Source organism: Bemisia tabaci, chromosome 8 (assembly GCF_918797505.1).
Source record: "Bemisia tabaci chromosome 8, PGI_BMITA_v3".
Lineage (NCBI taxonomy): Eukaryota > Metazoa > Arthropoda > Insecta > Hemiptera > Aleyrodidae > Bemisia > Bemisia tabaci.
In genome coordinates this window covers 37631093-37644553 of record NC_092800.1, presented here as the reverse complement: position 1 = coordinate 37644553, position 13461 = coordinate 37631093, and the positions used below count along the sequence as shown (strand labels likewise).

Sequence of the window (13461 nt, the reverse complement as noted above, 5' to 3'; positions counted from 1 at the left end):
GTTCTAAATATTTCGGCACGGATAAACTTAGATCTCAAAGATTGCAGAAAAAATGAGCTCTGACCTTCAAATTGCACACTGAGTATACTTTAAAACAGGTTTTACCCAAAAAATGAAAATATATTTCAATTACACAAATGGAATTCAAGTTTAAACCAAGAAAAGAGAGTTTGAAGTTTTATTCTACCATACGACTTAATGTTAAGGACAAAGTTTGGCCACTATTTTTACATTCAAAATGCTTTTCCTCGACTTTGAGTTTCCGACAGGAGAAAATTTAAGACTGGTGAAATTCAAAATTAATCCCAATTCTTTTTCTCCCCCAAAAAGTGACTTGCTGCATTCAGGTTCCATTCGATCCAAATATGGTCACTACAGGGCGAAGAAAGAGTAGGAATAAAGCAGTAGTAATGCAAATAACTTGATTTTCTCACTAATTGTAGTTACAATTCAAAGCTCTGAGCTACAGAAGTACATCATTAAAAGGGAAAGAGAGTGAAAAATAAAATAAAACCAAAACTCACCTCAATATACGTGTGACTACAATTGGACATCATGGTGCCGGAAGGATTTGAGGGATGAGACACCGAAGGCATTAAGATACGCGACTGCTGGGCAGTGACAAAAGGCGTTGCTTGCTCCTGGTTGAAATAGTTTGACTGAGCAGGAGACAGGTTCACTACAATCACGGTCCCATTGGCACCAACTTGAACTCCTGAGGCTTTGTCTGGAAGTCGCAAGCGCGGAGGCGCAGAGGTAGATGGAGGGGGTGGAGGGTTTTGGTGGACGCGGTGACCTCCATTGTGTTGATTAAGTTGGTTTTGGTGATTCTGCTCTGGAAAACTAACACGCAGCTGGCTATCGACTAGACTACTCCTCATTGCTGGCGGAGAACAGGCAAGTGAAACTGCACAAAGGAAACAATTTTATTAGCAAACATGATTGATAAAAAATGTTACATTAGAAAATTCATCATTGATTTCATTAATTATAAGGTAAAGTGCAATTTAGAGAACTACAAAAAATGGGCTAGGGTTTGAGAATTACAGAAGAAGGTAAGTGGCATCAGGCGATTCTCAGATTTAAAATATTTTCTGTATATTAAGATCCTTTGTGATACAAACTTTAAGGTTCTTCTTCAAGGAAAAGTAAAACCTTGCATAATTTGAACGATGCCCGAGGTGATCTTTTTCTGCACTAATCACCCTTATTTTTAAACATATTGGGCACTTTTTGGCCATTCTATTTAAAAAATCTTTTTTCCCCCAAAAACTTTCTAACTTATGACCTTCTTGCCACAATTTTGCCAAAAACGTGCAAATTTCACTGTAATTTTTGACGAAATTAAAACGCTTTGGCGAGCTGGTCTTCCTAATTTTCAGTCTTTTCTTTTTTATCATGCGGTCGCCCACAATATCATGATCGTATGATCGGGAAATTTCTGCACTTCTACTGTATTGAGGGTGGAACTACCACTGAAAATCCTAGGAAAACTTGAATTTATCCTTCAACATAGTAACTGCCTATTTTTCAAACAACAGCAGTGACAGGTATTTGAAAAACAAGTAAAAATAAGCACATGTGTGCGACTCACAATCAGACTTGCTGATTTCAGAGTGAACGAAAGGATAGAATATAATCCAAAAATTAAGTTTCTAACAAAGAGTGGAGGATCTCCCTTTCCAAATACTAAAAATGTAAGACTTTTTTTTAGATGATTACCTGGACTTTCTGTGCCGAACAATCTAATTTTCTGAGTTGAGCCATAGACATCAAGGAAGGCCCATAGACGAAGTGTCTGGTCGACATGCATCAATGTCGCTGGCGGACTTCCATTTTTGCTCATTTGGACTTCACCTGAAAAACAAAAAACAAAAATCCATTAGTATTAATAAAAAGTAACTTAAACATAAGAATCTACAGACATGAAATCGGACTGTGCAGGAAGAATGAAAATAAAAAAGCGGATATGGCATTTGATGAAACCTTGGTTGGTTTTATTTTTAAAAAAAAACTCTATTGTCAATGTGTACGTGTTTTTGATATCATTCTATTTTAAATAAAAAAGAGAAAAAGCTTTGGAGAAAAACTATGTCAGTAGAGATAAAATGAACATGACGCCATTAAAAATAAATTTTAAAGACTTCCATTTTAATGCTTTGAATTCTTTATGGTTCCTCTTTTGGGACTTTCACATTATACAATTTTTCATATGTTCACCTACAACCACTTCACAGGCTGGTACTTCAGTGAAAATTTGAAATAAACAAGACCCTTAAATTGATCACAAGTTAAAACCGGAGGCTCGACACTCGATATTTGAATAGAATGTCCTGAGTCTAACAGTAACAAAAGCAAATAGAAATGATCCAGAAAATTGCTGTTGAGATGTTGCAAATATGGACAATTTTAGTAAATCACTGAGAGAAATTGTGCTGTATCATTCTTTTTGATTAATCGATGCTAAATCTTCTCGAGTCAAATACGAGTGAGCGAGTACCTTCAAGTGCGAAAGGTACGAAGTACAAGAGCGGGTGGAGTGGGTGTCTCTTTGGGATCTCAGAAAAACGGAGCGACAATGAGATAGGGGCATTATTCAGATTAGTACTTGGCATGAATTTGAGTATTAATAAGCTTGATTAGATAAGTCAGTTCTTCGGCCACACTCTGCCAAGAACATGCAAACACTCGAGTTTTTATCGTCCTCCACATTCAGCTACTTCGGAGATTTCCATACGTTGGACACTAAAACTTTGGAGATTTTTTCTCAATATACTTGGGGAATTGCTTTTTTAAATATGTTTTCAAAATTTGATTCCATCCAGCAGACTGATCCTGCTTTAAGAAATGCCTTTGCTAGAAACAGATGAAATTCTTAGCACTAATTTAAAACTTACCATTGAAACTAATACAGAGCGTTAATTCATCGCCAGCTTTCGGCGCTCCGGCTACATCTTTGCTGACAACCCAGTATTCTGGTCGATCCAGCAAGAGGTCAGAGTCATCTGGGAGGTCAGCAGAGCTAAGCGTAGATGGATCACAAGATGTCAGTCCTAGAGCTAGTGCACCGAGGAATATGGAGTCTGTTCCTAAAATCTGCAAGAAAAAAATATTTGAAATTAGATTCAAGTAGAGAGATGAAAATGATTAAAACAGCTCATAAATGGTTCAGCATTTAATTATTTCCCACATTTATACAGCAAGACCTTTAATTGCAATACATGCAATGAAAAGTCATCTCATAAGAGATACCATTACATACCATTGATCCCTACGAATGATGGGCAGTAGTCTGTCAAAACATATGTTCGAATATTAATAACAGAAGGTGCGGGAACTAAAGCGTTTTTTAAAAACCCGTGCAACCTTTTCACTTACATACTATTTACAGTTGCGAAATGCGCATGATTTTACATATTGCTTAGTCCCTTCAACAGAGAGACAGAAAAAAATTCACTTAAATCAGTGGATGATGGGTGAAATTTACTGAAAGAATAAAAGCAATGGTACATACCTGAATGACAATTTTTTCTCCTAGCCGCAAAGGCCTTGCAGTAAAAACGTAACCCTGACAAAATTCAGTATCACAGCGGGTTGCAACTAATGAGTCTGGACTAAGATGTACATTTCTACCTTTGGTTCTGAAAATAAAACAATAAACATTTACTTTTAATGGATGAAATGTTGGAATATAAATGGGAGAGCTAGAAACTATGAAATTCAAAAACAGGTAAAAATCAATTAAAATAGAAATATCATCAAAATTCTGGGGAAACAGACAAAATTAGGAAATTGCATCTTTAATTCAAAATTTTTGTATGTCATGGTAATTTTATTTCATAATTTATTCTATATTTTGTTATGGTCTGTTTTGGAATTTTTAACGTCTATTTACATTCTTTTTAAGATTACTATTTGGAGAACTATGATACAAGATATAGATGGAAACAAAAAGGAAAACTCACTTATGAAAAGGAAATGGATGGAACTGATTAGTGGTGTCTTGATATCGGAGTGGACCGTTAATGGTGGCGGTCGTGGACTGGGCTGCGTGATTTGCATGCGCAGAGCTCTCATTGTAGATATTGTGGTTTGAGTTGTTAATGTTGAGTACAGATAGGGAGGTCACGAGACTGTCAGTGCTAGGCAAAGGTCGCTGCACACTTGGAATGCTGTCATGTATTGGGTTCCTGAAAAAGAATATCGAAAGAGTTAGCTTTACCTACTCCCTGCCTTAGAATACTACATATAAAATTCAACAGTCACTTCAATAGTACATCATTTTGTTTTTGCACAACTCATGAACCTTATGGATTGTGCAGGGCAAGAGTTTAAAATCTGTTCATTTAAAAAAAATACTTGCAACGCTAAAACTTCCATTAAGTGCTAAAATTATAGCTAAACAAGTTTTTAACTTTAGGCAAGTTTGGCATTATGAGGAAAATAATGATTACCAATTTTAGGACTTGAAACCTGAATAATAATTTCTGTTGATAAGTTGAACTGATATATCAAAGAGGAGATTTCAGCTTTCGTATCACAATTTGTTATAGCTGTCCATTGTACTTTTTCAGTCTCTTTGCTAAATGCTGCCAGAGATGTTCTATTTCAAAGTTTTAGAGCCCTGAAATTGATATTGCTCAACAAGTAGTTTTTTGGATTATACAACCAAAAAAAAAGTATAATTTTGTGAGAATTTACCTAATAGCATTGTTTAATTGATGTCTAGAGTCTGGGAGCAATTCAATAGCAGTGGAATTGCCGTAAACATCTATCATCGCCCAAAGGGGATTCCGTGTCTCCACACCGGTGAAGAATATGCCTTTTTCTTCTCCGTTGATTCCATAATGAACATCGCCTACGTTCGTCACATAGTAAAACAAAACCGTATTTTCCTCGGCAAACCTTTCAGCTAAGGCTTTGGCCCAGTACCCAGGTTTATTTGTTAGATCTGAAAGCAAACACAGAAATTCAATCATTCACATGTTCAATTGAGGGTAAGAGAAAATAAAAACATACGATACAAAAACAGAAGTAACGAAAATATTTATCATGAAAAATTAGGATGCGTCGAAGAATCAGGATTGAGTGATCAAGACATAGTTTTGACAAAGACATTCTTTGTCAAGCTACCATAATAACTATTAAAATTATTGAACGTTTCAAGGGATTCGATTTGCCTATTTATGGCAAATGAACTTCTTTATAAAACCTAGATTTTAATATCTCAATTTAATTGCATCATAATATGAGTGTTTTAAAGGGATACTTGAAACCTGAATATTTTACAGATATGCCTACATTTTTTACAACTGCTTGTATGATTTGATAACATGAATGTGTAGTCTGAAGATAGATAACTCACCTGGGCAAGCATACTTTGGTAAACCATGGCGAATATTATTAGGGTCATTACTCGTAAAACCGAACCGGATAACACCACTCCAATTCTTTGAGACGGAAACGAACTTGATGCAAACCTGAAAACAAATTGATAGACATTGTTAAAATCACTTGCTTAAAAATCGTTCGTACTAAATGAATATCATATTATATTCCCCCCCCCCTTTTCCTTTTCCCCCTTACTTAGGAGATTATTCTCGGCAAATTTGGCGGAAAATTATTCAGAAATATTCTTTTAAAAGTGGAAGAAGGATCGGAAAAAAAGTATGATGAGCCTGGCTCCTGAGACATTTTTGTGGGGAGCATACGTGACAGGCATTTCTGACAAAGTCTATAATTTAATTGATGAATTTCACTGATAAGTATAACTAGATCCAGTCTAACTACATTCCACTTTGCATAGTGTGTCCTCCCAGGTAGACGACTATAAAACCTAGTGCTTTCAATTTTTTTTTTTTTTTTTTTTTTTTTTTTTTTTTTTTTTTTTTTTTTTTTTTTAGAATCCACCCTAGATCATGACTTATACGAGGTCTGTTAGATTAGAAACCGGATTTTGGTCATAACTAGCCCACAATGCGTCCGAATTAGGTTTTCTTGAGCTTTCCTGATAGCTGAAAATATATTTAAGAACGCTACGTTCACAGATTTTGTTTATTGTGATCAGTGTTTATTCTGTGTCATCTTGAATACGAGTAGGTCAGGTGCGTTTTGCGATTTTCATCATGCGATCATTGATAGAGCAAAGATTTAACATTGAATTTTGTTTTAAACTCGGTATACTTTGTACTGAAACTTTTGGTATGTGCTAATTAAAGTTTACCATGATCATTGAATGAGATGTTCCCACTCTTTTTAATGGTTTAAACGATTCAAAACTGGTCAGGAGTTCGTCAAAGATGAGGAGCATGAGAATCGACCCTCAACGGCAACTGACATTTGTCACCTGGAAGAAGTGCAGGCAAAAGTGCTCGAAATTGGTTGTTTCGAGCTTGTTGAACAGAGTAATATTCTTGAAGGCTCTACACACACAATTTTGATAGAATATGTAGACACGCATCGAGTTTCAGGTACACTTGCGCACTTGCCCCTAGATTGTTGTCCGTTGAACGAAAATCCAACCAAATGTCAATTTCCCTTTAGCTGCTTGAACGTTTTAACAATGATCCTACATTTTTGGATAGGATAATTTTCGGTGACAATACTTTAGTGTACGGCTACGATATGGAGACGAAACTTCAATCGTCCTTGTGGGTTGAAAAATTTAGTGCAAGACCAAAAAAAGAGAGACAAGTTCGGTCCAACATAAAAATCGCAAAACACCCTTGAGGTTGCCTTACTTCAAGCCACAAACCAACGAAGCTAATTAGGATTTTTCAAATTTGTGAACGTAGCGTTCTTACATATATTTTCAGCTATCAGAAAAGCTCAAGAAAACGTAATTTGGACGCAGTGTGGGCTAATTATGACCAAAATCCGGTTTCTAATCTAACAGACCTCGTACACTGAGAACATTTCAGCGAAAATAATTGCTGGTTTCTGACGAAAAAATAAAACATGAAAAGGAATTAGGCGACACATAATGTACCTGGGCTACTCTCTCGTTAAGCTGTTCGATTCTGGTAGGCTTAAGAGGATACACGAAACTTTGTCCGACTGTGAGATCTATCTGAAATGACACCCCGGATGATTTCTTAGTTCATCCACCATAAGAACTAAAAACGCCTTAGGGGCAGTGAAGCACTGGCGGATCCAGCAAATTGGAAGCATTGTTTTCCTCCATTTAAACCTATGGACATGAATCGATTGTTGGAGAAGCAAGGCTCTCTGATAATAATCGATTATTTAACACAGGTTTAAATGAAGGAAATCCGGTGTTGCCAAATTGCTGGATCCACCTCTGGAGTGAAGTGAAGTAGAGTACTTTCATTGACCTTCACAGGGAGAATCTAGCCACTGGGTTTATGGGCATCTTGAGGATCCAGAAAAATGGCGTCGACCCTCGATGGGAGGGGACTGTTGCCAGCCTTTGATGTATTAGATGTGTTTGAATTATCCCAATAAAGTTATTCTGAAAGAGAGGTGAGGAAGAAAGGGCGCTTACTTTTTCCTGGATAAGAACGGGCCGGTCGCTGAAGGTGACTCCACGGCAGAAGCTCTCGACGCGCTGGGCCGTGGCGCCGTTGCGGGAGATCTGGATGTTCTCTCCGTGCACCTGGTGGAACAGCAGCGGCGGCAGATTGTTCAGCCCCGCCCCGCCACGCGACCGCTGAGCTGAAACATCACAAAAACAACAAAAAATCAGCCACAAGGTTTTAGAGACACGACTGTAAAAAAAAGAAGATTATACACCAACCAACTGGATGTCTGTACATGAACGAAAATGATAGTTTATCCTGGCGGACAAGGGACAGGCCCATTGGGTCTGCCCCTGAACCTGCCTCTATGTCTATCCTTCGAGCGGACGTCTGGGTAAAGGAAGAGGGTAACAATAATTAAGGGCCGTTTTTGGGCCAACCCTGAATTTCCTCAACCCTACAATTTTTTGCTTCTTGCAAGCCTGAACATGAATTTGGAGGCTGATTTTGACGAAAAATACGAGTTCGGCGAACTTGCCGAGAAATCCGTATTTTTTCGCCAAAATTAGCCTCTAAACCCATGTTCCGGCCAGTATGGGACCCGAAAAGAGACCGAAATTGACTAAATCTTCATGCACTCCGTAAACTGCAGACCTTCAACGAGCAAAAAGTCGTGGAGTTGCGGAAAATCTGCGAGGGTGGGTCCAAAAACGGCCTTATGTTGATGCCCTTCCTTTAAAAACTATTGAATTCGTCAAATGGTTCTCCTTTTGGATACGCGCGCTGACATCTCGACGAGGTTCCCTTGGGAACCACTTCATATCAGAACTCTTCCCGGAGCATCTCATTCATTCATTCCCTCGTTCATTCATGAATTTCTCCGCGTCCGTGCGATCATCAATATCTCAAATGAACGCGTTTCTGCCAAACGGAACTATGTGCATTATACATGAGCCCTGTTATTCATTTATTATTATGGGCCTCAGGGCTCATGTCTGAGTATACATGGTTCCGTTTGGCAGAAATACGTCCGAATTCTCAATGCGCCACGGTTAAGCGTCTCGGTGACCGGGCATCCGCAAAACCGGGAATGTCGCTCGGAAATAAGACACGGTAATCAACTGAGACAATGCCACGGCCCCCGCTCCCATTCATTCCTTAATTGAGTGAAACGGCGGCGGGGGCCGTCCTGGGAGTCCATGCGGGGGCGGAGAGGTACCCGGACACCCCCCCCCCCCCCTCCGCTGACGGGTCACGGAATTTCGGTAGGCCGAAAATGTATTCTCACCATACTGCCGTGCTAAGGAAAAACGTCGTATGAGCCTTCAGACGCTGCCAAGTTTCCTCCGACAAAAACCGAATTTAATGGGAAAATTGTGAATATGATTTTTCGAAATTTTCAGACAATTTTGTACGCGATTTAATCTAAAATATCTGAAAATTTCAAGGCAAAATATGCAGACATGTTGTCAAAAATACATGTTTTATCAAGGGAAATTTGGCAACTCTCGAATGTTCATACGGCGTTCTTCCTTAGCACGGCAGCATAATGTATGGGGAGCTCCTGGGAAGAATTGGATTAGCGAGACAATTGGTCGAGTTTTTCAGGGGCACCCGGGCACATTTAGCACAAGATTAAAACACGGACGGGTTTAAATTAAAATAAGAGACATCGTGCGGAAGTCATCAGCTCTGGGATTTTCAATTCAGGAGTTTCCAGTACAAAATTTGGCAGAACTGTCCGTGCGAAACTACTGAGGATTATAAAATACTATTGATACAAAACGGTCAAAGAGAATGCTTAGAGAACAGAAAATATTTAGAAAAACAATTCCAAGACGGAAGAGCGTAATTTTTTCGAAAAGTGATGCAAAATTGCCTACATCGATTTAATTGTCTGTGCTGATTCTGCCTCAATTTCTTTCTATTTTTGCGCGTAACGAGAGGAAAATCAGTGAAATTCTCCGTTGGAAGTGACAAAAAGCTGTTAAGTAAAAATACAATTTGTAAGAGGGACTTCACAATTATTGAAAAATATATATGTTTTTATGACTGAAAAATGACGACGTATTTGAGTAAAAACACAATGGGTAGGTGCGAATTTTGCAATATTGAAACGTAGATATTTTTTTTTGACTGGCGAACGACGAGATATCAGGATTTTTATCAGGAGTATTTTAATTTCAAAATTGAGACAATCTTCGATTGTTCCCGCAGCGCCATATCGATGAGACCCGGACTCACGGACTTGACTGCTGTGCTGTATGGGTGAGCCGGCTGCTTGAGTCGCGCATCTGGGATCGATTTTCCGCATGCAGCAGTCTTTCCGCGGACACGGACAAGCTCATGTCCGGCACACATCAGTATTCAGCGACCGGCGCGTGTTCCAAGTAACAGTAAACAAGCACGAGTCCAAGCGTTGCCGCAGAAGCTCGAGCCGCTCAACTCCAATGGAAACCTCGGGAATATCCGCGGTTTTTGCACCGTCCTGAGAGCAAGTCCCCGAAGCTCTGCCGAGCGACGAGAGAACCACTTATCACTGACAGAAATCCTACGAATATCCGCGGTTTTTACGCGACAGAGATAGTTGCCGGGAGCCGCAGAGCTCTTAACACCGCTTAGGCATCTGAATATCCGCGGTTTTTGCACAGCACTGGAATCACGTTCCCTGAGCTTTGCGCTGATACGGGAAAATCGCCTGACTCCTATATCCGCGGTTTTTGCTCAGCAGGGCAGAAATTGTTATAAGAAGCCGCGAAGCTCCAAGAACCTTTTAATTCCACTGTAAATATCACGAATATCCGCGGTCCTCGCATCGCACGTGAAGCATATTCCCCAGCCAAAGAAGATCGCTAATTCTGATAGAAATCAGCCGAATATCCGGGGTTATCGTCAAGGGAGAAAAGTTGATTACCAGTAGCCGTTCAGCTCTGAAAACCACTTTAACTCTAACACAAATCTTACGAATATCCGCGATTTTTGCATTGTGCTCGAAGCACGTCCTCCCAGCTAATAAAGAGGAACCACGTAAGTCAAGAATAAACCAACCGAATATCCGCAATTTTCGCCTAGCAGAGCAGGACTGGTTACCGGTAGCCGTGGAGTTCCGAAAACCGCGTAACTCCCGAGTAAAGCCTCCGAATAACCGCGGTTTTCACTTAGCAGAGCAGGGCTGGTTACCAGTAGCCGCGGGGTTCCGAAAACCGCGTAACTCCCGCGTAGAGCCTACGAATATCCGCGGTTTTCGCTTAGCAGAGCAAGGCTGGTTACCAGTAGCCGCGTAACTCCCGAGTAAAGCCTACGAATATCCGCGGTTTTCGTTCAGCAGAGCAAGGCTGGTTACCAGTAGCCGCGGAGTTCCAAAAACCGCGTAACTCCCGCGTAAAACCACCGAATATCCGCGGTTTTCGTTCAGCAGAGCAAGGCTGGTTACCAATAGCCGCGGAGTTCCAAAAACCGCGTAACTCCCGAGTAAAGCCACCGAATATCCGCGTTTCTTCGGTTCGATCAGTACTGGCTCGCCTCACGTGCGCGCCTAGCGTTTACTATGTTGTACTTGCCTGATCGGCCGGCGGCGGGCAGCCTTGGCGCTGGTGACCGCACGGCGGTGGAAGGGAGGGGGGCCGAAGGAAGGGGGCACGCGTAAGACATGAATGGCGAGAAAAGATGAATGAACTTGGTGGCTCCGGAGGGGGGCGTGGGGGGTCCGGCGGCGGCGACGCTTGGGTACCGTTCGGCGAAACCGCGACGGTGGTGGTAAATCGAGGAATGATTATGATCGCGCGGACGTTGTCAGCGTGGTTGTTCCCTCTTGTTTCGTCTGTGTCCGGGGGGGGGGGGGGGGGGACGACGCCGCGAGGCCCAAACGCTGATGTTGAAAATTTGCCAAAATAAGTATCGCGCCCATTGTTCGAGCAGAATTGGCGACAGCTTTGGAAAAAACAAAATCGATGACCTCCGAGAAAAAATTGTGTAGAAGTTGCAGAGCGCACAAAGAAATTTATAAGGGCTTGGGGAAATGGCTTAAAAAATTAAACTCTCCCCGCTTTATCTTTACATCCTATTATAAACTGTAAGAGGTAAGTCAGATACGCCATTTCCGTAAACGATGTTTTTCCCGAACTTGCGTCCATTATTTCTTCATCTTGGAATTCCTGGACCGTCCCTCGCTTTTCCGTGAATTCAAAATTTTCGAATTCTCTGACTTTCCCTTAACTTCGAGCAAATTTTTTACTCAAAATTTCTTCTTTTTTTTCATTAAGCTGACTTCTGATAATTCTGATGCAAGATTCCTGACTTTCTCTGGCAAGTCCTTGACTTTGCATGTAAAATCCCTGTCTTAGATTGTAATTCTATACTTACTAATAATAATAATAATTAATTAATTTTCTACTATTATTCTCCTTCTTCCTAATTGGACGTATTTATGCGAAAAGGAGATATGTGGAAGTGGAAAGATGGGGTGTGCTCGTTAGTGGTCGGGCCATAAGAATGAATGGGGAATATAAAGCGCCAGTGACGTCAGCGGCGACGATGGAGACTCCGAGCCGCGGATCCGTGTCTTTAACTCATGAGCCCTGTCCACAACGCTCTCTTGCCATGCCCGCGGCTCATGAGTTAGCATATTTTGGCGCTTAGCTCCTTTTGATTTAATAGAAAATCCCGCTTTTCAATTTTCTCAAAAGGAGCTATATCCACTTTTACATTGTTTCTTATGGCCCAACTAACGAGCACACCCCATCTTTCCACTTGCACATATCTCCTTTTAGCATAAATACGTCCAATTTTCCTACGTCTTTTTCTATCCATTCTCTGACTTTCCTCTGAGTAGACAGAATGTTTCTGAAAACTAATCAAATTTTTCAGGTTCCCCAGACGGCCGAAAACCCTGCCCTGTAGGACTCGCTGCCGTGCGGTTTTGAAATATCTGACGAAAACGAAGCCGGTCGGCGTACCCGATAGGGCAACCGGGTGTCTTCCAAAAGGTGGGGGCGTGGGGTTGGGGGGGGGGGGGGCATTAAGACGGAGCAAGCGGAAGTCTTGCGGAGATTGAATGGAAGCGTAGAACCGGAGATGCGCCGTGTTAAATCATGGAATCAACGCTCGGCTGCGTCGTCGTCGTAGGCGTCGCGGTGCCCGGAGCATGTGCCCGGAGCCCGGAGCAGAAACCGCGCAAGCTCCGACGGGCGCCCCGGGGAGATGCGCGCTTTGGCCCGGGTGTTCCGCCCCTAACCGCGCGGGATTACGCAAAAGTTGCGGGAGAGCCACGGCCGCGTGGAAGCTGGAACAAGTGTTCGTTGTCGGCGCGCTCTCGGCGCCAGCTGCACTTCGTGCTCTGCGGAGGCTCCGATGGAATAGACCATCGAAGACCATGATGAAGTTTTTTTGAAGGCCGCATTTAGAAGGGTTCCAAAGATAGCACTTTAAGGTGTAGGGCTTGGATGGAATAGACCATGTATTTAAGTTTTTTTTTTTTTTTTGAGGCCGTAATTAGAATCGCTCCTAAAATAGCGCTTTAAGATGTAGGTTCAAAAAGATTTGTGACGAAAAATCAGAGAAAGGGACACAGCGCGCTTAGGCTCGGATGGAATAGACCATATGAATTGCATTTTGCAATGAGGAGCCACAATCTTTGACTCTCCCATAAAAGCACATACATGCATAGGGAAACCAATGGCATGTAGGTATGTTGTTTCTAAAATGGGCAAGAAATAGTGGTTCCTTTTTGCAAAATGTGGTCCATATAATTATAGAGGTCCGTGAAGACCGTGCTTAGAATCGCTCCTAAGATGTTAAATGGGTCCATACTGCAAGCCACGTTCTTTTGAGAAAGTACAATTGGGTGAATTCCCAATATTCGAAGACTTTAAAATGGATGTACTGGTGTGAGAAAAAAAAATTATAAAATCAAAAAGACCGTATGTATAGGAGTTGCTTCCTATGTTCTTGCGCTTTGGTTCACTTTTATACGGCCTATAAGCAA

General features: G+C 41.3%; 1 protein-coding gene across 2 annotated transcripts in view; it reads right to left on the bottom strand.

Moving 5' to 3' along the window:
* The window catches only part of neur (E3 ubiquitin-protein ligase neur), a 75138-nt gene that overhangs the window by 2708 nt on the left and 58969 nt on the right, over positions 1-13461 (bottom strand). For both annotated transcript variants that reach the window (XM_019046595.2, XM_019046594.2), the window contains exons 2-9: positions 7505-7674; positions 5366-5480; positions 4702-4951; positions 3966-4190; positions 3515-3641; positions 2898-3096; positions 1723-1857; positions 525-907 (exon numbers count right to left, since the gene is read on the bottom strand). In XM_019046595.2, the coding sequence (XP_018902140.1) occupies positions 525-907; positions 1723-1857; positions 2898-3096; positions 3515-3641; positions 3966-4190; positions 4702-4951; positions 5366-5480; positions 7505-7674 (1604 nt within the window). The remainder of the gene's footprint in view (positions 1-524; positions 908-1722; positions 1858-2897; positions 3097-3514; positions 3642-3965; positions 4191-4701; positions 4952-5365; positions 5481-7504; positions 7675-13461) is intronic.